General features: G+C 37.4%; 2 protein-coding genes across 2 annotated transcripts in view; one reads left to right on the forward strand and one right to left on the reverse strand.

The window, feature by feature from the left end:
* Positions 1–8,053: 8,053 nt before the first annotated feature.
* LOC110459193 (glutenin, low molecular weight subunit-like) lies at positions 8,054–8,647 on the reverse strand. The gene has a single exon (XM_021511335.1). The coding sequence runs from the start codon at positions 8,645–8,647 to the stop codon at positions 8,054–8,056; it is 594 nt and encodes a 197-aa protein (XP_021367010.1).
* An 8,046-nt stretch (positions 8,648–16,693) lies between these two features.
* Positions 16,694–23,750, forward strand: part of LOC110459194 (mitogen-activated protein kinase kinase kinase 12-like) — a 69,747-nt gene continuing 62,690 nt past the window's right edge. Inside the window, exons 1-2 of the mRNA XM_021511336.1 lie at positions 16,694–16,711; positions 18,086–18,300. Coding sequence (XP_021367011.1) covers positions 16,694–16,711; positions 18,086–18,300 — 233 coding nt within the window. The remainder of the gene's footprint in view (positions 16,712–18,085; positions 18,301–23,750) is intronic.

Raw genomic sequence — 23,750 nt, forward strand, 5'->3', positions numbered from 1 at the left:
CCCTAGACACTGTCCACCTCAGGGTCTATAAGAATAATCTCCCCTAGACACTGTCCACCTCAGGGTCTATAAGAATAATCTCCCCTAGACACTGTCCACCTCAGGGTCTATAAGAATAATCTCCCCTAGACACTGTCCACCTCAGGGTCTATACGAATAATCTCCCCTGGACACTGTCCACCTCAGGATCTACAGGAGTAAACTCCCCTGGACACTACCCACCTCAGGATCTACAGGAATAAACTCCCATCTCTTGACAATGCCCTCAGGATCTAGAAAAATAGACTCCCCTAGACATGGCCCACCTCAGGATCTAAATAAATTGGACACTGTCCACCCTCAGATCTATAACTGGACACCATCCACTTCTAGATCAAGAGTACACGTTGATGACTAGCAGGGCATAGTCAAATTCTGCTTATCATAATGAAAAATAAATGGCATTTTGATTACTCTCTCCTGCAGACATTCGGCATTTAGTTCTTTATCCATTAAAACATTGAGCTAGTTATGTACTTAAATGCTATATGGCCTATTGACAGAAGGTTCTGTATGGAGCAGGATAGGCCAGCCGTGCCGCACAGCGTGATTAATGCCCGCTATCACTGGCCAGATCTCTGTTGACCCACCCAGATGCGGGTGGGATCAAAACGAGATAATATGCCCAACATTTAGACATGTCTGATGATGAAAACACTCTAATTTTTATCTTTTGATTACAGGCAAAATATGTTTAAAAAAATTGACAGTTACAAAAAATACTGCCATAAATCAGAAGGGTTTAAAGCTATGTGAGTAACTGTAACTAAGAAATAGGATCTTCTTAATGTCTATCCCGCAGGTACTTACAGCTTAAACGATTTATAATTGTGATAAATCTTCTGCAAATTAGTAAATTCTATATTTCCATTGAAAAAGGAGAAACGCTGTGGATATCTATCTGTTTTAACGGTGTTCAGCATGTAACACAAGTAGTAATACCATTTTACTTGTTGAACTTTTTGAAAAAAACATTAAGACTTTAAAGGTGTGCCCATGCTTTCATGAGCTCTACAGATCAATATTTTGTTATATTTCAGGGGAGGTATTACATGTAAGCTGAAGCCACTATGATATATTACAATGTTAAGGAAAACCACTAAGATAAAAATCCTATTACATATTTCTAGCAGAGAGATGAAGGATTCTATCAACTTCATTAAAATGATATCTGTCATCACTGTAATTGATTGGTATTTCATGATTTATTTACAGCAAATCCTCAATATTACTTCTCGTTAATATACAGTTAAACCTGTATAAAAATATAATGTCCCTTCTATATATACATTATTAACTCGGTATATAGCCCCTCAATTAGATATTGTAAATACAGTAAATTCCCCATAAATGCCCCTCTTTTATATACAGTTCAACCTTAGTATAATGCCCCTCTTTTATATAGTTAAACCTCTATATAATGTCCCTTCTTTATATACAGTAAAACCTCTATATAATGTCCCTTCTTTACATACAGTAAAACCTCTATATAATGTCCCTTCTTTATCTCCTCAGGTAATATTTTGTTTCTGTCCTCAGGTGATATTTTCATCTATGTTTTCATCACTATCCTCAGGTGATTTTTTCATCTCTGTTCTCAGGTGATATTTTCATCTCTGTCTTCAGGTGATATTTTAATGTCCCGGTGAAGTGATATTTTCATATCTGTCCTCGGGTGATATTTTCATATCTGTCCTCAGGTGATCTTTTCATCTCTCTCCTCAGGTAATATTTTCGTCTTTGTCCTCATTTGACATTTTCATCTTTGTCCTCAGGTGATATTTTCATCTCTGTCTTCAGGTAATATTTTCATCTTTGTCCTCATGTGATATTTTCATCTATCTTCAGGTAATATTTTCATCTTTGTCCTCATGTGATATTTTCATCTATCTTCAGGTAATATTTTCATCTTTGTCCTCATGTGATATTTTCATCTATCTTCAGGTAATATTTTCATCTTTGTCCTCATGTGATATTTTCATCCATCTTCAGGTGATGTTTTCAGGACAGTCCTCAGGAAATACTTGTATGACACTCCTCAGGTGATATTTTGTTTCTGTCCTCAGGTGATCTTTTCATGTCTACCTAAGAAGATATTTTCATCTCTGATGTGAGGTAAATTTTTCTTGTCATCAGGTGATTTTTCTTGTCATCAGGTGATTTTTTCTTGCCATCAGGTGATTTTTCTCGCCATCAGGTGATTTTTCTTGCCATCAGGTGAATTTTTCTCGCCATTAGGTGATTTTTCTTGTCATCAGGTGAATTTTTCTAGCCATCAGATGATTTTTTCTCGACATCAGGTGATTTTTTTATTGCCATCAGGTGATTTGTTCTTGCCATCAGTTATTTTTAGCTCACCTGGCCCGAAGGGCCAAGTGAGCTTTTCCCATGCCGCAGCGTCTGTCGTCCGGTGTCCGTCGTCCGTCAACTTTTTCCTTTAAAACGCTACTAGTCCTGAACGGCTCAGAGGATTTTGACCAAATTTGGTCTGGAGTATCATTGGCCAAAGAGTTCTCAGTTTGTTATAAACAGGGGGTATGGTCCCCTGCGGGGCAGAGGGGCAGGGCCAAATAGGGGGAAAATAGTTAAATCTTTAAAAATCTTCTCAACCAATAGAAGGATTTTGACCAATTTTGTGCTAGAGCATCTTTGGACAAAGGAGCCTCAGGTTTGTATAAACGGAGGGTGCAGCCCCTCTGGGGGCATAGGGGCGGGGCCCAATTGGGGAAATAGAGGATTTTTTTTCTCCTACTATACAAGTGATGGGATTTAAACCAAATGCAGTCTGAAGCATGATTAGGGACAAAAGAATCAATTTTGTTTAAACTGAGGTGTGTGAACCACAGCTTCTTTGGGGCAGATGAGTGCACCCATTAGGGGAAATAAAGGAAAACATTAAAGATCCTTCTCCTTCTGTACCGTTGAAGGGATTTTAACCTAACCAAACTTGTTCTAGAGAGAATCTTGGGGCAAAGGGAATTGAATATTTATAAATGGTCTTATAAATTAATAATTTATAAACCAGGCAGAGGAGCAGGGCCCAATAGGGGAAATACAGAAAAATATTTTCCCTTCTGTACAAATGAAGGGATTTAAACCAAATATGGTCTGAAGNAATTATAAATGCTTCTTTTCATTTTTTTTATTGTTTTTATTGTTCCAAACAATGCCACACACAAAAAAAACCGGAAAATATTAAAGTGGCGAAAATTCAATTTTTTGGTATTTTTTCCAAAAAATTCCCCAAACTATCGGAATGTTTAGATTTTCATAAAATTAACTCTACATAGTTGCATAAACATTATATGAAAGTTTCAACGAATTTTGTTGGTTAATTGCGAAAGTGTGGAGCCACCTTAAGGCCCCTGGGCCTCTTGTTGTTTTTGCCATCAGGTGATTTTTTTTTTTTGGCCGTCAGTGATTGTTTTCTTGCCATCAGTAATTTTTTCCTATCTGTTGTCAGGTGATATTTTTGTTTCTTCTGTAACTAATACAAGTAGATATCTGTGCTTGTCCTTACGGTAATTCAGTTTTAATTTCCATGCCTGCTAAGATTTGACCAAAGGAACACCTGTGTTCTATATTGAGACTGTCCTCAGTGACTTGGTACTTTTGTTTGAGTCTTAACTCTATGGCAGAATAAACTTAAGAAAACATTAAAAGAATTTTAACAAATGATTCCGGTACAATGTCACTCAACACTTAAACATTGTCTGATAATCTTTTTTTTTCATGCCGCATGAATTACATCTTTGTTATATATCAAAGGTTTGAATTTTTGGGGCTAAAAAAATGGAAAATATGTTCTTGGTGCTAAATAATAGCTGTCTTCATAAATGAAAATGAAGCATGTAAAATTTGACCTTTGCTCTTTGTGATTCGCAGTAATACATTTCCACATTCATTCATTAAGTCCAGGTGAGGTGTTGGATCGTTTGTCTTGTCCCCTCACTCACAGTGTCCCTCCACGCCTCGCTTCTTTTTCCATACCTCATTAACCTGCAAGATCGGCTATTCATACCTGATTTTATCTTGTGCCCATTTACAATAAGTTAGGGCCTTGAATTGAAACATGGTCTGACACTTTATACCTGAATGTAAGTATGTATTCTGCGTTTATTATGGAATGTGGGGACAGTTTTGTTGGTCCGGATTGTCAGGACTCCCAGCTGAGAAACACCTGAGACGGCCGAGAGATATGCACACCTGTTTTACCTTCCATGCAGGTGTGAAAGTGAACCATGTAACCCAAGGTCATGAGAACCCCCCAAGGTCGTCAGAACACTGACTTGGCAGTATCCACCCTTAGAAAGCCTTCGTAACATTTTTATTTTACGTTTGCATTACATTACTCAAAATATGGCACCTACATTCTGATAAACATTGAAGAGTTGTGCACCTGATACCTCGTTATCTTACCTGTATTTACCTGGTGCGGTAACGAGCATGCATTATCACGGCCAATCACTTTTATCCTCTTACTTTTATCTTTGCCCAATTCAATTTGCCAGGTGTAAGGCTTGTGACAGGTTAGGATCAGGTTATATATGACTTGTGTGGCCGGAGAGGTATGTCTAGTATTATTGATGAGGGGCTAAATACGTACTCCTTTTCTCTGTAATGGCATGAAAGTGATCCATATTGAAATCAGATTATTGTTAAAGGCTTTTTACCTGATACACAGTCTGATTAGCTTACTACGCGGTAAGGTAAACTTTTCAGCAGATGCTCGTTTTTTACAACACAATTTCACCACTTCTTGTTTATTACCCTTACATGCTTAAAATGCTGTTTAAGTAATGACTTTACATGTAACTGATATTGTACTGGTACATGAATAGATTGTTTCCAAGTTTTAAGCTGTATCAATAAGGTTTTCAGTGCTAATCCTCCCAGATCAACAAGGGCCAATATCAGTACATTTTTCAGCTGAGTATTGACAGGTGCCTTGAAGTGGCAAATATTGGGAGATGGGTACACTTAGTAAAGTCCTTGACTTCTCAGAGTATTAATCCAACCTAACACTATAGATATTCCTCATTCTCTGCTGATACAGCCTAACACTATAAATATTCCTTGTTCTCTACTGATACAGCCTAACACTATAGATATTCCTCGTTCTCTAATGATACAGCCTAACACTATAGATATCCCTCATTCTCTACTGATACAGCCTAACCCTATAGATATTCCTCGTTCTCTACTGATACAGCCTAACACTAAAGATATTCCTCATTCTCTACTGATACAGCCTACCACTATAGATATTCCTCATTCTCTGCTGATACAGCCTAACACTATAGATATTCCTCGTTATCTACTGATAAAGCCTAACACTATAGATATTCCTCATTCTCTGCTGATACAGCCTAACACTATAGATATTCCTCGTTATCTACTGATAAAGCCTAACACTATAGATATTCCTCATTCTCTGCTGATACAGCCTAACACTATAAATATTCCTTGTTCTCTTCTGATACAGACTAACACGATAGATATTCCTCGTTCTCTACTGATACAGTCTAACACTATAGATATTCCTCGTTCTCTAATGATACAGCCTAACACTATAGATATCCCTCATTCTCTACTGATACAGCCTACCACTATAGATATTCCTCATTCTCTGCTGATACAGCCTAACACTATAAATATTCCTCGTTCTCTACTGATACAGCCTAACACTATAAATATTCCTCGTTCTCTACTGATACAGCCTAACACTATAAATATTCCTCTTTCTCTACTGATACAGCCTAACACTTTTAATATTCCTCGTTCTCTACTGATACAGCCTAACACTATAAATATTCCTCGTTCTCTACTGATACAGCCTAACACTATAAATATTCCTCATTTTCTACTGATACAGCCTAACACTATAGATATTCCTCGTTCTCTACTGATACAGTAAAACCAGTAAAACACCTGGTCTTCTGCTAATCCAGCACAACACCTAGTTCTTTGCTTATCCAATATAACACCTGGTTCTCTGCTAATCCAATATAACATCTGGTCCTTTGCTAATTCGTTATACCACCTGGTCCTCTGCTAATTTATTACAACACCTGGTCCTCTGCTATTTCGTTACAACATCTGGTTCTCTGCTTATACAGTACAACACTTGACCTGTGCTAATCCAGCACAACACCTAGTTATCTGCCTATCCAGTACAACACCTGTTTCTCTGCTAATCCAATATAACACCTGGTCCTTTGCCAATCCAGTACAACACCTTGACCTCTACTAATCCAGCTTAACACTCTTTTATACAAATCCAGCCCAGTTTGTTTACCTGTCCCTACTTTTCTACCAATCAAGAACTATATCATACCTTTCTTAGTTGTTTGGCTTCACAGAACTTAAGTCTTTATCTATCTGTGATTGTCTGATTATTAATTGCTGACTTCTCATGACATACAATCCAAAACCCAAAACACCAGAAATTATCTGTCAAAATAGTAAGTGTGTTAAATTAAAGATTTAAGATCAATTAGAGGAAGATAAAAAGGTGTGCAGTATCTGGCTGAAGTGCTGAGCACAGGGGAGTGTTGATGGTATCCTACTTGACCCATACCCCCTTATCTCTACCCAAGGACCAGCTATACCTACAAATGGAATGTAAACCTAATGATAAACCATGACAAGTTTAAGTTCTTCCCAGTAGTTCTTGTATTTTGACCTATCACGACAGTGAGGATAAAATAAGACCAGTCAATGTAGAATTTGTTATAAATAAGGATAAAAGAAATATTCTTGTATATTTTAATTTCAATTGGTTTTTTTTAATATTCATTAAATATCTAACTGGAATTAGTGTTTACATATTTTATGGTGTTTGGGTAGGTTAACCTGTTCTATAATGTCCAGGGAGGGTGTTTACCTGTTCCATGATACCCAGGTAGGGTGTTTACCTGTTCCATGATATTCAGGTAAGGTGTTTACCTGTTCCATGATACCCAGGTAGGGTGTTTACCTGTTCCATGATATCCAGGTAGGGTGTTTACCTTATCCATGATACTGAGGTAAGGTTTTTATCTGTTCCATGCTGTCTAGGTAGGGTTTTTACCTGTTCCATCATACCCAGGTAGGGAATTTTATCTGTTCCATGATACCCAGGTAGGGTGTTTACCTAAGCTTCGACGAAGTTATTGCCCTTTGTTCATTTCAGTATTTGAATTTTGTCCGGAGATCTCCTCCTACATTTTTTGAACGATCTCTTTGGAACTTGGTATACATGATAATCATGATATGAAGTTGTGTCTCCTTTAAAAAAAAAATGATTCGATGATTTTTGCAAAATTTATTGCCTTTTGTTCATTTCAGTTTTTGATTTTTTGTCCGAAGATTTTCTCCTACATTTTTTATAGCATATCAGCTAACAACTCTTAGAATGATGCAGATCTTATTTCAATGTAAGAAAGTATATAACACTATATGGCATTCGATGGGCGTATTTTGTTCTGCCCCGTGGTACTCTTGTTTTTTAAATTTTCATCCTTTGATGACATGGCAAGTATTGTATTTCACTTAGTTTACATGCTGATTTCCACATCACATCTCAACAATTAAATTGAGATACCAGTACCTATGATATAACTCGGGTGACGGCTAAGGCCCTTGGGCCTCTTGTTATCTGTTCCATGCTGTCAAGGTAGGGTTTTACCTGTTCCATGATGTCTTGGTGGGGTGTTACCTGTTCCATGATATCTTGGTAGGGTGTTACCTGTTCCATGATGTCTTGGTAGGGTGTTATCTGTTCCATGGTGTCTTGGTAGGGTGTTACCTGTTCCATGGTGTCTTGGTAGGGTGGTACCTGTTCCATGATATCTTGGTAGGGTGTTTCCTGTTCCATGGTGTCTTGGTAGGGTGGTACCTGTTCCATGATATCTTGGTAGGGTGTTTCCTGTTCCATGATGTCTTGGCAGGGTGTTTCCTGTTCCATGATGTCTTAGTAGTGTTTTACCTGTTCCATGATGTCTTGGTAGGGTGTTGCCTGTTCCATGATGTCTTAGTAGGGTGTTCCCTGTTCCATGATGTCTTGGTAGGGTGTTTCCTGCTCCATGATGTCTTGGTAGGGTGTTACCTGTTCCATGATATCTTGGTAGGGTGTTTCCTGTTCCATGATGTCTTGGTAGGGTGTTTCCTGTTCCATGATGTCTTGGTAGGGTGTTTCCTGTTCCATGATGTCTTGGTAGGGTGTTTCCTGTTCCATGATGTCTTGGTAGGGTGTTTCCTGTTCCATGATGTCTTGGTAGGGTGTTTCCTGTTCCATGATGTCTTGGTAGGGTGTTTCCTGTTCCATGATGTCTTGGTAGGGTGTTACCTGTTCCATGATGTCTTGGTAGGGTGTTTCCTGTTCCATGATGTCTTGGTAGGGTGTTTCCTGTTCCATGATGTCTTGGTAGGGTGTTTCCTGTTCCATGATGTCTTGGTAGGGTGTTTCCTGTTCCATGATGTCTTGGTAGGGTGTTTCCTGTTCCATGATGTCTTGGTAGGGTGTTTCCTGTTCCATGATGTCTTGGTAGGGTGTTTCCTGTTCCATGATGTCTTGGTAGGGTGTTTCCTGTTCCATGATGTCTTGGTAGGGTGTTTCCTGTTCCATGGTGTCTTGGTAGGGTGTTACCTGTTTCATGATGTGATATAGTACCATGGATTGATTCCCTACACAAAACCATTCCTTTTTAGCTCACCTGGCCTGAAGGTGATGATATTTGGCCAGAAGCAAACTGGGATAAAGGGCTACCAAGTTTGTTCAAATAAATGACCTTCACCTATTTTCAAGGTCACAGGGGTTAAATATGTTAAAAACTTTAAACAACTTTTTCTGAATACCTAAGAGGCCTAGGATAATGATATCTGGCCAGTAACATGCTAGGATGAAGGGCTACCAAGTTTGTTCAAATGAATGACCTTTACTTATATTCAAGGTCAAAGGGGTCAAATATGTTAAAAACCTTTTAAACAACTTCTTCTCAATAACCGATAGTCCTAGGATGATGCTATATGGTCAGTAGCATGCTGTGATGAAGGGCTACCAAGTTTGTTCAATTGAATGACCTTTACTTATATTCAAGATCACAGGGGTCAAATATGTTAAAAACCTTTTAAACAACTTCTTCTCAATAACCAATAGTCCTAGGATGATGCTATATGGCCAATAGCATGCTGTGATGAAGGGCTACCAGGTTTGTTTAAATGAATGACCTTGACTTATATTCAAGGTCACAGGGGTTAAATATAATTTAAACCTTTAAACAACTTCTGAATAACCAAGAGGCCTAGGATAATGATATTTGGCCAGTAGCATGCTGGGATGAAGAGCTTCCAAGTTTGTTCAATTGAATGACCTTGATTTATATTCAAGGTCACGGGGGTTAAATATGTTAAAACCCTTTAAACAACTTCTTGTGAATAACTAAGAGGCCTAGGGTAAAGATATTTTGCCAGTAGCATGCTGTGATGAAGGGCTATCAAGTTTGTTCAAATGAATGACCTTGACTTATATTCAAGTTTGTTCAATGAATGACCTTTACATATATTCAAAGTCACAGGGAGCAAATGTGTTTAAAATCTTTAAACGACTTCTTCTCAATTAGCCAAAGGCCAAGGGTGATGATATTTGGTCATTAACAGGCTGGGATGAAGGGCTACCAATTTTGTCAAAATGAATGACCTTCGCCCATATTCAAGGTCACAGGGGTCAATATATATTTAAATCTTTAAATGACTTGTTCTGTATATTCAAAAGGTCTAGGGTAATGATATTTTGCCAAAAGCATGCTGGGTTGGAAGACTTTAAACTCTGTTCAACCTAATATTATAATGTCCTTGTTCGACATTCAAGGTCACAGGTGTCGTATGTTTAAATCTTTTGATAGGTTCTTATGAATCAAACACTGATATTTTGCCTGTAGCTGTATTTTAGTCCACTTTTAAGATTACAAGTGTGAGATTAATACCAGGTGAGCAATTCAGGCCCATTGGGCCTCTTGTTTATCTTTACCATCTATTACCAGCACTTCTAAACGACATTTTCTATACAAAGAAATATGAAATGGAATGCTATCTTTACTGGATTGTTTACATTAGAAACTTCAATTTTGATTTATGTTATATCTTGAAATGTAATACCCTGTTTAAATTTCATTAAGATATGTAGACCATTATAAATTACATACTTAAGTGAGAGTTGGTTTTGCTTCCGATCACAATGTGGTGCAATCTATAGGTTAGAATTCCCCACAAGCTTGTGTGTTTAGTGGTCTATAAAGTTCTCTCTGACACAACACATAATACTAAACCTGAGCTGTGTTTGGCTTTGGTTGATCCAACCTCCCAACCTACCGGCCTAGAGACGAAGATATTTCTTTGCCAGCATTGAGACAAAAAGCTTATCAGATACAGAAAAATGAGCTTTAGGTTGCATTATCTATCCAAATGATTTCCAAAATAACATCTTTCAGCACTGTCGTTAATTCCAACATATTAAACTACCGCATACCTCACTTAAAACGAATATGTTAGTGCTGTAATCTGGCGTGGTGATTGATCAAGTTGACGTTCATGCTTTTTTAAGACCACCATGTATGTAATGCCAAGATAAAGCAATGACCTTGACCTTGCACGAGGATGTAGACTGTGTTACAGAGAAGCTGTTTCTCTCACACCTCACCTGTAATGTTATGTTCTCACGATAGGTGTTGTTAAAGCAAATGCGATCTAAGAGTTTCGTTTTGTAGTACATATGAAATTGAAAGTCATTGTTTTTACACATTAAACTTATCAACAATTAAGTCAGTATCACTGCCTGTAACCTGTATCATATGTTACCATATGTTATATTCACTAAGGTATATGTGACCTGGACATGCTGTGTGTCTTACAATACCCGTGACCTTGAGGTGTGTGACCTACACTATATGTGACCTTCAATACCTTTGACTTTGTTATAGGTGACCTACAATATATGTGACATTCCATGCATGTGACCTTGCTAGTGTGACCTATGATATCTGTGAACTTCAAACCTGTGACATTGTCATGTGTGACCTCAGTTTGCAGTGTGTTCTACAATACCTACATTTTGTATGACCATGTTGTATTTGACATATGATAAAACTCATAAGTTATGGCTGTATAGTTGGACAACATCATAGGTGGTGGCTGTATAGTTGGACAACAGTATAAGTGGTGGCTGTATAGTTGGACAACAGTGTAAGTGGTGGCTGTATAGTTGGACAACATCATAGGTGGTGGCTGTATAGTTGGACAACAGTATAAGTGGTGGCTGTATAGTTGGACAATATTATAGGTGGTGGCTGTATAGTTGGACAACAGTATAAGTGGTGGCTGTATAGTTGGACAACAGTATTAGTAGTGACTGTATTGTTGGACAACATCATAAGTGGTGGCTGTATAGTTGGACAACAGTGTAAGTGGTGGCTGTATAGTTGGACAACATCATAGGTGGTGGCTGTATAGTTGGACAACAGTATAAGCGGTGGCTGTATAGTTGGACAACAGTGTAAGTGGTGGCTGTATAGTTGAACAACATCATAGGTGGTGGCTGTATAGTTGGACAACAGTATTAGTAGTGACTGTATTGTTGGACAACATCATAAGTGGTGGCTGTATAGTTGGACAACAGTATTAGTAGTGACTGTATTGTTGGGCAACATCATAAGTGGTGGCTGTATAGTTGGACAACAGTATTAGTGGTGGCTGTATAGTTGGACAACAGTATAAGTGGTGGCTGTATAGTTTGACAACAGTATAAGTAGTGACTGTATTGTTGGGCAACATCATAAGTGGTGGCTGTATAGTTGGACAACAGTATTAGTAGTGGCTGTATAGTTTGACAACAGTATAAGTGGTGGCTGTTTTGTGGGACAACAGTATTAGTAGTGGCTGTATAGTTGGACAACAGTATAAGTGGTGGCTGTATAGTTTGACAACAGTATAAGTAGTGACTGTATTGTTGGGCAACATCATAAGTGGTGGCTGTATAGTTGGACAACAGTATTAGTAGTGACTGTATAGTTTGACAACAGTATAAGTGGTGGCTGTATAGTGGGACAACAGTATTAGTAGTGGCTGTATAGTTGGACAACAGTATTAGTAGTGACTGTATAGTTTGACAACAGTATAAGTGGTGGATGTATAGTGGGACAACAGTATTAGTAGTGGCTGTATAGTTGGACAACAGTTTTAGTAGTGGCTGTATAGTTGGACAACAGTATTAGTGGTGGCTGTTTAGTTGGACAACAGTATTAGTAGTGGCTGTATAGTTGGACAACAGTAGTAGTGGTGGCTGTATAGTTGGACAACAGTATAAGTGGTGGCTGTATAGTGGGACAACAGTATTAGTAGTGGCTGTATAGTTGGACAACAGTAGTAGTGGTGGCTGTATAGTTGGACAACAGTATTAGTGGTGGCTGTTTAGTTGGACAACAGTATTAGTAGTGGCTGTATAGTTGGACAACAGTATTTGTGGTGACTGTATAGTTGGACAACAGTATTAGTGATGGCTGTATTGTTGGACAACAGCTTTAGTAGTGGCTGTATAGTTGGACAACAGTTTTAGTAGTGGCTGTATAGTTGGACAACAGTATTAGTAGTGACTGTATAGTTTGACAACAGTATAAGTGGTGGATGTATAGTGGGACAACAGTATTAGTAGTGGCTGTATAGTTGGACAACAGTATTAGTCGTGGCTGTATAGTTGGACAACAGTATTAGTAGTGGCTGTATAGTTGGACAACAGTATTAGTTGTGGCTGTATAGTTGGACAACAGTATTAGTAGTGGCTGTATAGTTGAACAACAGTATTAGTGGTGGCTGTATAGTTGGACAACGGTATTAGTGGTGGCTGTATAGTTGGACAACAGTATTAGCAGTGGCTGTATAGTTGGACAACAGTATTTGTGGTGACTGTATAGTTGGACAACAGTATTAGTAGTGGCTATATAGTTGGACAGCAGTATTAGTGGTGGCTGTATAGTTGGACAACGGTATTAGTGGTGGCTGTATAGTTGGACAACAGTATAAGTGGTGGCTGTATAGTTGGACAACAGTATTAGTGGTGGCTGTATTGTTGGACAACAGCTTTAGTAGTGGCTGTATAGTTGGACAACAGTATTTGTGGTGACTGTATAGTTGGACAACAGTATTAGTAGTGGCTGTATAGTTGGACAACAGTTTTAGTGGTGACTGTATAGTTGGACAACAGTATTAGTAGTGGCTGTATAGTTGAACAACAGTATTAGTGGTGGCTGTATAGTTGGACAACGGTATTAGTGGTGGCTGTATAGTTGGACAACAGTATAAGTGGTGGCTGTATAGTTGGACAACAGTATAAGTGGTGGCTGTATAGTTGGACAACAGTATTAGTGGTGACTGTATAGTTGGACAACAGTATTAGTAGTGGCTATATAGTTGGACAACAGTATTAGTGGTGGCTGTATAGTTGGACAACGGTATTAGTGGTGGCTGTATAGTTGGACAACAGTATTAGTAGTGACTGTATAGTTGGACAACAGTATTAGTGGTGGCTGTATTGTTGGACAACAGCTTTAGTAGTGGCTGTATAGTTGGACAACAGTTTTAGTAGTGGCTGTATAGTTGGACAACAGTATTAGTTGTGGCTGTATAGTTGGACAACAGTATTAGTAGTGGCTGTATAGTTAGACAACAGTATTAGAAGTGGCTGTATAGTTGGACAACAGTATTAGTCGTGGCTGTATAGTTGGACAACAGTATTAGTAGTGGCTGTATAGTTAGACAACAGTATTAGTGGTGGCTGTATAGTTGGACAACGGTATTAGTGGTGGCTGTATAGTTGGACAACAGTTTTAGTGGTGACTGTATAGTTGGACAACAGTATTAGTGGTGGCTGTATTGTTGGACAACAGCTTTAGTAGTGGCTGTATAGTTGGACAACAGTATTAGTAGTGGCTATATAGTTGGACAGCAGTATTAGTGGTGGCTGTATAGTTGGACAACGGTTTTAGTGGTGGCTGTATAGTTGGACAACAGTATTAGCAGTGGCTGTATAGTTGGACAACAGTATTTGTGGTGACTGTATAGTTGGACAACAGTATTAGTAGTGGCTGTATATTTGGACAACAGTATAAGTGGTGACTGTATAGTTGGACAACAGTATTAGAAGTGACTTGGTAGTGAGATAACATAAGCCTAATCAACAAGTCATGACTCAATATGGTTTCTGGCTGTTTTTATTTATTTTTATACCAAATTCATTGTACATGATTATACAAATTCGTCCAAAAAATATTTAGAAAATACCCATTTGATCTTTTCTGCCATAAAAGTGAAACTTTTGGTCAAGAGATGAAGTGCAAAAGCATGTTTAAATCAGTGTGGCAATTTGGCTGCCACTGCGACTGACATCCTTAAGTATTTCAGCGTCTATTCTACAACATGACTACAATGTTTAAATTGAACACTCATGAGGTGGAAAGATTTTGACAACACAAGCTATTAGCTGTAATCATTTAAACATTTTCTTCGATAGATCAGCATTGTATTATGCCAAATTAAATTATCCTGTTTTTGTTTGGCACTAAATTGAATGATATATGTAGTAATATACAGATACATATTTATTTTAAAGTTTTTGCCATTTTTTTTATTATTTATATCTTCTACTGTCTGGACAAGTAAATGTGTAGATGCATTGTTCATCAATATCAACAGTCTGTTTTGAATTATCTTGATTTGAGAGGCAGATCAGTAACTAAAACAGATGTCGGGAGGGAAATCATTAACATAAACGAAGGGAAGACTATATGCTACATGTATGCTAATGTGGGAAGGGGAATGGTGAACATTGGTGCAGATCTAAAGGCCTAAGGGGAGGGTTTTTTGTCAGTTAAAGGAGGATAGTGGTCAATGTCATTGTAGGGATATTGTAAGTGTCGAAGAAGCATTGACAAAGAGATATTGAATGTTAGTTAAGGAAGGGAGGTGTTAATGTCGGGGTAGGTTTGAGAACAGTAATTAACGTTTTTAAAAGGAGGGGGTCAGTGTAGGGAGGGTAAGATCTGTTGTCAATAAAAGGATTATGTCAATGTAGGGAGGGGAGGATTTATTGTAAATGAAGGGAGGGGAGGTTTATTGTCAATGTAGGGAAGAGAAGGTTTATTGTTAATGAAAGGAGGGGAGGTTTATTGTCAATGCAGGGAAGAGAGGGTTTATTGTTAATGATAGGAGGGGAGGTTTATTGTCAATGTAGGGAAGAGAGGGTTTATTGTCAATGTAGAGAGGAGAGGGGTTATTGTAAATGAAGGGAGGGGAGGTTTATTGTCAATGTAGGGAAGAGAGGGTTTATTGTTAATGAAAGGAGGGGAGGTTTATTATTAATGTAGAGAGGAGAGGGTTTATTGTCAATGTAGGGAAGAGAGGGTTTATTGTTAATGTAGGGAAGAGAGGGTTTATTGTTAATGTAGGGAGGAGAGGGTTTATTGTTAATGTAGGGAAGAGAGGGTTTATTGTTAATGTAGGGAAGAGAGGGTTTATTGTTAATGAAAGAAGGGGAGGTTTATTGTCAATGTAGAGAGGAGAGGGGTTATTGTTAATGAAGGTAGGAGAGGGTTTATTGTTAATGTAGGGAAGAGAGGGTTTATTGTCAATGTAGGGATGAGAGGGTTTATTGTCAATGTAGGGATGAGAGGGTTTATTGTTAATGTAGAGAGGAGAGGGTTTATTGTCAATGTAGGGAGGAGAGGGTTTATTGTTAATGTAGGGAAGAGAGGGTTTATTGTCAATGTAGGGATGAGAGGGTTTATTGTCAATGTAGGGATGAGAGGGTTTATTGTCAATGTAGGGATGAGAGGGTTTATTGTCAATGTAGGGATGAGAGGGTTTATTGTTAATGTAGAGAGGAGAGGGTTTATTGTCAATGTAGGGAGGAGAGGGTTTATTGTTAATGTAGGGAAGAGAGGGTTTATTGTTAATGAAAGGAGGGGAGGTTTATTGTCAATGTAGAGAGGAGATGGGTTATTATTAATGTAGAAAGGGGAGGTTTATTGTCACAATGTAGGGAAGAGAGGGTTTATTGTCAATGTAGGGATGAGAAGGTTTATTGTTAATGAAAGGAGGGGAGGTTTATTGTCAATGTAGAGAGGAGAGGGGTTATTGTTAATGAAGGGAGGGGAGGTTTATTGTCAATGTAGAGAGGAGATGGGTTATTATTAATGTAGAAAGGTGAGGTTTATTGTCAATGTAGGGATGAGAGGGTTTATTGTTAATGAAAGGAGTGGAGGTTTATTGTCAATGTAGAGAGGAGAGGGGTTATTGTTAATGAAGGGAGGGGAGGTTTATTGTCAATGTAGAGAGGAGATGGGTTATTATTAATGTAGAAAGGGGAGGTTTATTGTCACAATGTAGGGAAGAGAGGGTTTATTGTCAATGTAGAGAGGAGAGGGGTTATTGTTAATGAAGGGAGGGGAGGTTTATTGTCGATGTAGAGAGGAGAGGGGTTATTGTTAATGAATGGAGGGGAGGTTTATTGTCAATGAAGGAAGAGTTAATTGTAAATCTGGTGAGGAGAGTAATATTGGCAGTGTAGGGTGGAGAGTATTATTATCTTTTTAGGGAAGGGAAGGTTTTATTCTCATTGTAAGTAAGAATGGGGTTTATTGTCATTGTAAGGAAATATGGGTTTATTGTCAATGTAGGATAAGTGTTTCTGTTGAGGTAGAGAGATGGGGGTTTAGTGAAGATGTAAGGAGAACTCTTTAGTGGGAGGAGGGTGTGTGTGGGGGGGGGGGGGGGGGGGTAATGCTCTGATATGACTCAGGACTTATACATTTTTTGGTCAAAAATCATTTTAAAATTAAAATGTTTAATTTGAGATGACAAAGGTTAATTATCCTTATGTCAAGAAAAGTCTGTTTGAGGATAGCCAGGCCTTTGTTACACTTCAGGACGTGCAGGATGATTATTTAAGTCCTCATATCATAAAAGATTGTGTGCTGTTGCATTTAGGTTAAAAGGTCAAAGGTCAGTGTTGTTGGTGAAAATTGACTGATCTTAAACAGTTCAAAGTCTGGTTTGTGTAAGAGTATGTTAGGGCTGACTGTGGATTATGCTATATCAAAGTGGTCATAATCAGTGATAATTTACTCACCTTTCATGCCAAAACCTAATCAAGTTGAGTCACACCAGTGCTTGTAGGGGAGCAACACATCAAATAGAAAATTTACCAAAATTGAATTTTGATTGAAAACTAACAATGCTTTGATCACTGGATGTTTGCTGTTGTATATAATTACTGGTAGCTTTGAAGTTGTCCAGTTTAACTGAACTAGTCAGTTTACACTTCACAGAGGACATCTGTTAAGGTCCAGTTATGTTGCTGTTGACTATTAATCTTGCAGATATTTCTGTTCAAGTTAGCAATTTTCAGAATTTTTTATGCATTGTTCATATTGATGATTTCTTGCTACATTGCCCTATATTATGAACGTATTTGTTTTAATTCTAGAAATCATGATGAAGGCCTTAACTATGATAAATAGAGATAAACTTCTGTGCCAAGGTCTATCCCATTTTGTCCTCTTGTTCGTCCATTGCTGTCTCTGTTGGTCATTTTTCATGTAGTTTTCATGTAGTGTTGACGTCGATGTAAGCTTCTTGGGGGTTCTCTACTGTCCCTCTGGTATTGTCTTACAAATGACATCTCATAGTAATGTGTGCAACAGAAAAGGGTTCAAACAGGTTTATTGCAGAACCATAAACAAAAATGGCAATGCTTCAAGGTCGAACATTGACATAGGTAATACTGGATATTTAAGCTTTAAAATCTTCTTCTAAATTATAATTGCTGTAGTTTTGATATATCAATATTAGCACGATTTGTAGATGGATGTGAAAATTAGTTAAAACTGGAAGCTTAGGTGCTATAAAAAGGGATAAAATACAACCTTTACCCTAACCAGAAGGTCAGTGTTCAACAAGGTCGTATTGTCCTTACCCTATGTACAGCAAAGTTTATACAATTACTGATCTGTTTTTGTAGGAATTCCTTGCCCAGAAAGGCTTCGTCCACCGAGACTTGGCAGCTAGAAATATTCTAGTCGGTAGGGACAAGACGGTGAAGGTTGGTGACTTCGGTCTCACCCGCTTTGTCTATAACGATGCAGTATACGTCAACAGAAAGGGGGGACGACTCCCACTCAAGTGGATGTCCATTGAGGCTATCTGTGAGCTGACCTTTTCCTCGGCTAGTGATGTGTAAGTAGAACTATGTTGTCAGACTTTCCCTGTTTATCAGATTTTATCAGTGTTAGCCTTTCTTATACTTTTATATTTTATTTATTTGTCCTGTTGTGTAAATTTCATGTATGTTCTTTAATCACTTTGCCTGTTGGAGTTTTGTTCCATAGTCTTTATCAAATTATTCAATCCTTCAACTTTTGGTATTTTTTTTCTTTGAATTAATTGTACATTCTGTTGAAGCTATTTCTTTCCAACTGTCAAGTTTGTTTTCTAGTTGAGTGTTTATTTTAAGTTACGCAACATTTCTGTCTATTTATCTTGTTTATTTGGAGTAATGGGATGTACCTGTGCATGTATTTTAAGTTCTTGTCATTTAGATGCACTATTCGTGTGGTTTTAAACCTGGACTAAGACTGTGCTATTATCTTGCTGAAAATGTTTGTAAATCATTATTTAATTACTGGGTCTGTGTAACTCTCTCTCTATAATTAATTTTGTGTGTTAGATTGTTTCTGTTCCCATGTGAACGATGCTGTATTAACGTCTGTAAGAATACCTAATCTCTAACTTGGCAAGCTTATGAATGCATGCCAAAGTTTGGATTAAAGTAATCTGGATGTGTCTACATCCTCAGCAGTGAGTGGTAATTGGCAGTTATCAGTGTATGAAGTGTTTCCATGCTAGGTCAGCCGGGGATCTCTAATTTGGAATCATGTCTTCAAGGGTCAGTGTATCGTTTACCTTTGAGTGGTACACTTATTTTTCATAACTTATTGTTGCTTTCACGGCAATCAAATCCATTTGCAAGGTTAACAGTGAGTAATATGAACTAGGTAAAGCCATAATTAGGGCAGCTGGACTGTGTGAACGAGGTCCTACTGGTCTAGTTACACCTGACTACTCCTCTTATAACAATTAGTAATCAATTAATAGATACTAGAACAGCTGGAGTGTGTGTACTAGGTCCTACTGGTCTAGCTACACCTGACTACACCTCTTATAACAATTTGTAATCAAATTGTAGATACAAGAACAGCTGGGGTGTGTGAACTTGGTTCTACTGGTCTAGTTACACCTGACTACATCTCTTATAACAATTAGTAATCAATTAATAGATACTAGACCAGCTAGAGTGTGTGAACTAGGTCCTACTGGTCTAGTTACACCTGACTCCTCCTCTTATAACAATTAGTAATCAATTAATAGATACTATAACAGCTGGAGTGTGTGTACTAGGTCCTACTGGTCTATTTACACCTGACTACACCTCTTATAACAAATAGTCATCAATTAATAGAAACTAGAACAGCTGGAGTGTGTGTACTAGGTCCTACTGGTCTAGCTACACCTGACTACACCTCTTATAACAATTAGGAATCAAATTGTAGATACTAGAACAGCTGGAGTGTGTGTACTAGGTCCTACTGGTCTAGTTACACCTGACTCCCCCTCTTATAACAATAAGTAATCAAATTGTAGATACTATAACAGCTGGAGTGTGTGTACTAGGTCCTACTGTTCTAGTTACACCTGACTACACCTCTTATAACAATTAGCAATCAAATTGTAGATACTAGAACAGCTGGGGTGTGTGTACTAGGTCCTACTGGTCTATTTACACCTGACTACACCTCTTATAACAAATAGTCATCAATTAATAGAAACTAGAACAGCTGGAGTGTGTGTACTAGGTCCTACTGGGCTAGTTACACCTGACTACACCTCTTATAACAAATAGTCATCACTTAATAGATACTAGAACAGCTGGAGTGTGTGTACTAGGTCCTACTGGTCTAGCTACACCTGACTACACCTCTTATAACAATTAGGAATCAAATTGTAGATACTAGAACAGCTGGAGTGTGTGTACTAGGGCCTACTGGTCTAGTTACACCTGACTACTCCTCTTATAACAATAGTAATCAATTAATAGATACTAGAACAGCTAGAGAGTGAGAACTAGGTCCTACTGGTCTAGTTACACCTGACTACTCCTCTTATAACAATTAGTAATCGATTAATAGATACTAGAACAGCTAGAGTGTGTGAACTAGGTCCTACTGGTCTAGTTACACCTGATTACAGCTCTTATAACAATTAGTAATCAATTAATAGATACTATAACAGCTGGAGTGTGTGTACTAGGTCCTACTGGGCTAGTTACACCTGACTACACCTCTTATAACAATTAGTAATCAAATTGTAGATACAAGAACAGCTGGGGTGTGTGAACTAGGTTCTACTGGTCTAGTTACACCTGACTACACCTCTTATAACAATTAGTAATCAATTAATAGATACTAGAACAGCTGGGGTGTGTGTACTAGGTTCTACTGGTTTATTTATACCTGACTACACATCTTATAACAATTAGTAATCAATAAAAGCAGCCACTCTATCTTTCCTCCACCACCAAAATCTGGCACGTCCTAATTAATAACCAAAGCTGTTAACAAAAAAATAAAACACTGACAAACCATACCAAACATGTTCTTGGAGATTTTTTTCATATTTTGGCAATATTTTAAGCGAAAAGTTGCATAATAATGTTTGGAATGGTGTAGACTTATATAACCCACTGCAACAAAGCTAGGAGAAATATACCTTCAGTCCATCTCATAGTCTGAGGATAAAAGGTTGTCCTGACAGCTCTTCCTAAACTAATAATCTGACTTCACCAAACCATTAAATGCTTTAAAGATTTAACATGTTCTGTAGTTGCACAACTAACATTTATATTTCAGTTTTGACTCCCCAGAGTTATTGCACTTTTTGTAATTTCCAAATCTATGTGACCAATTACAATGAAACAATCTGGAAGTGGTACATAGGGAATATACTTTATATTAAAAGGTCAAATTTAGAATTTTGGCAACAAAGATGGCCACTCTAACCTCTGATTGGCTGAAACATTAAACATTTCAATGGTCTAATTGGGGATGTATTTGTGACCAATGGCTAACAGTTCTGTTTTTTTTAAATCCTCTTGTTCCTTGTATCAGACTTTGCTCATTTTTCCAAATTTTGATAAAATGTATGTATTTGGACACAACACATAACTTTTTTTATATATGGTTATTGTAAGTTTCAAAAACCTTGGGTGGAGATAGAGGGTCCTATAAGTGCAGCCAGACATCCAAGCTTTTCTGGGTTTCTCCAGATACAAGAATTCAGATTGGTGCCCTATTTAATTCCTGTTTGTTGCCAAAAATATTGTTATTTTATCTTCAGACATGTAAAAGGTGAAAAAGGATCGAGCCTGATTTACATCTCGTTCTTCCCTGTCTCCTGTCTTATATACCACGGATCTGTGTAATCTTTTGAAACGAGGAAAGATTAAACATTGAGTTTAGGTAGCTTAAGTTAATATATCAAATACCATTCAAATTTAATAGATTTGTGTGATCAACGATAAAAACTGCATAATCTATGAAGTATGAATCTTAAGAAAAAAAATGTTTTATTCAAATTACTAATCTTGCATCAAATCAAATTGGATTAAGTCTAAATTTTCAACCAATTTATAAGATTTTGAAATGAATTCTTCATTAGGAATGTATGAGCCGTAACTCCGTTTTAACTGGTGAATCCACTTCTCCACTAGGGCTGCCTTGGTTGAGGTAACATCGCAAGCTTGTGTGTGTAATTTCTCTTTGATTTACGGTTTCCAAAATTAAACTATCTTCAGTGTAGACGCTGACGTCATAGGTAACAGGTGGTTAAATCAGGCTATTATCTTTTACGGTCATTTTGGAATGATGGGCTTTGATATGGGGCTCTTAAGCTTCTGTTTTATATCTACTTTTATCGCCGCTGTCTTTACTGCTTGACAAAGTATGTATGTTTAAAATCTTGTAACCTGATTTAATGTATTCTATAGAAAACCAGTGACGTGTAGAATCCTTATTGTCAATTAGGAAAATAGTCAGGTGTCATTTAGATTTCCTCAGGGACTTAAAATTGAAATAGTTGGGAAGTAATAATGAGAAATATTTAAGTATTTACTTTTTCTGTCTATGTTTTCTACCTTTGTGTGTGTCACCTAGCAATATGAGGATCTTATGAGACAATATTAGCTACTTTTGAAGCTTTTAAGAAGTTTTCTAGCATGTGTTGTGCCTATAAGCTATTCGTTAGTGTGATGGTTAGAATTCAACAGTTTTCAATATCACCTTGCCATGTTTTTATTCAATTTAGCCTTTTCGAATAAATTTGATCATAACCTACTTTGAAGGTCACAGAATGAGATAAATAAAGTCAGCTATACAAGCCCTTTGGGTCTTTTGTTAGCCTTTTCAAGTAAATTTGATCATAGTGTGTATTGAAGCGTCATTCATGCTATAAAAACATATTGAAATTTGCTGATTTCTTCAATGGAAAACACATTTAATAATCTTTCATAAGTTAATTCTGTCATATACATATTACCTTGATTAACAGTTACAAATTAATTGTAACAAAATGTCATTTACAGTGACAAAATCACAACATAACAGAATCAAAATCAAGGTGACAAAATTATTGACAAAAATTCCACTCAAATACCAAGCTTACAGAATATCAATAAAGGCAACAATTTGATTGTATTGTAAAAGGAAATGGGTTTAGAGAGTTTTATTGTAACATCACCATGTCCTATTGTAATCTACACCGTAAAAACAAACTTTATACGATCAACATCGCAACAAACATCCAGAACAACTGTTAAGTAGGATATTTATTTTTGAAATTTAGAAGTGTTTACAGCCTGTGTCTGTAGGGCCGAGGAAGTTTTTATCGCTGTTCATTGTCCGTGATAGAGAATCAGAAAAGCTGTAAGAATGTACGATAACTATAAAAGGAGAGGTCGTAAATCTGGCGGCCCTGACAGGGGATCAATGGCCGACTGCATCACAGTAGATACTGTTCGGTGTGTGGTAAGTCATCTAATATTTCATTATCATAAACGTATTTGTCATAACCAACAGGACATTCCTCATATCTCTACTATATATCCAGGCTTATATTGGCTAACACTCCATAAATGCCACCGAGATTTGATGTACAGGGAGTTTTTGTAGTTTTTTTTGCGCCCATTACGTTGATTTACTGTAATCGGACTGCAGTGAACCCCCAGACAGGTCTTTGATATCCAATCACATCACCACAGATCTCTTTTCAAATTCAAATAGGTTCTGTGTCGGTGTGTGTTGGATACACCAGACACAGTCACTGGGGTAGGAACATGATGGCTGCTTATTATGACAAGGGTTTAAAGTTGACAGAAATATTATGGTAGATACAGATTCTGGAATTTGAGAGATTTAACTTTCACATAGCTATTTAAAATTAAAACATAAAATTTGCATCGTGAGAAATTTCTTGATGGGGACCACTTATTTTGGATATCTAAAAATGTATCACCTTTTCAAAACCAGCCCAACTATATTAGATTTACAATGAATCCTGACAGACTACTTTGTCAT

Source organism: Mizuhopecten yessoensis, unplaced genomic scaffold, assembly GCF_002113885.1.
Source record: "Mizuhopecten yessoensis strain PY_sf001 unplaced genomic scaffold, ASM211388v2 scaffold9985, whole genome shotgun sequence".
Classification (NCBI taxonomy): domain Eukaryota; kingdom Metazoa; phylum Mollusca; class Bivalvia; order Pectinida; family Pectinidae; genus Mizuhopecten; species Mizuhopecten yessoensis.

Bases quoted from the DNA above. Each gene is read 5' to 3' on its own strand.
- LOC110459193 (XM_021511335.1), bottom strand. From the start codon at position 8,647: ATGGAACAGGAAACACCCTACCAAGACATCATGGAACAGGAAACACCC.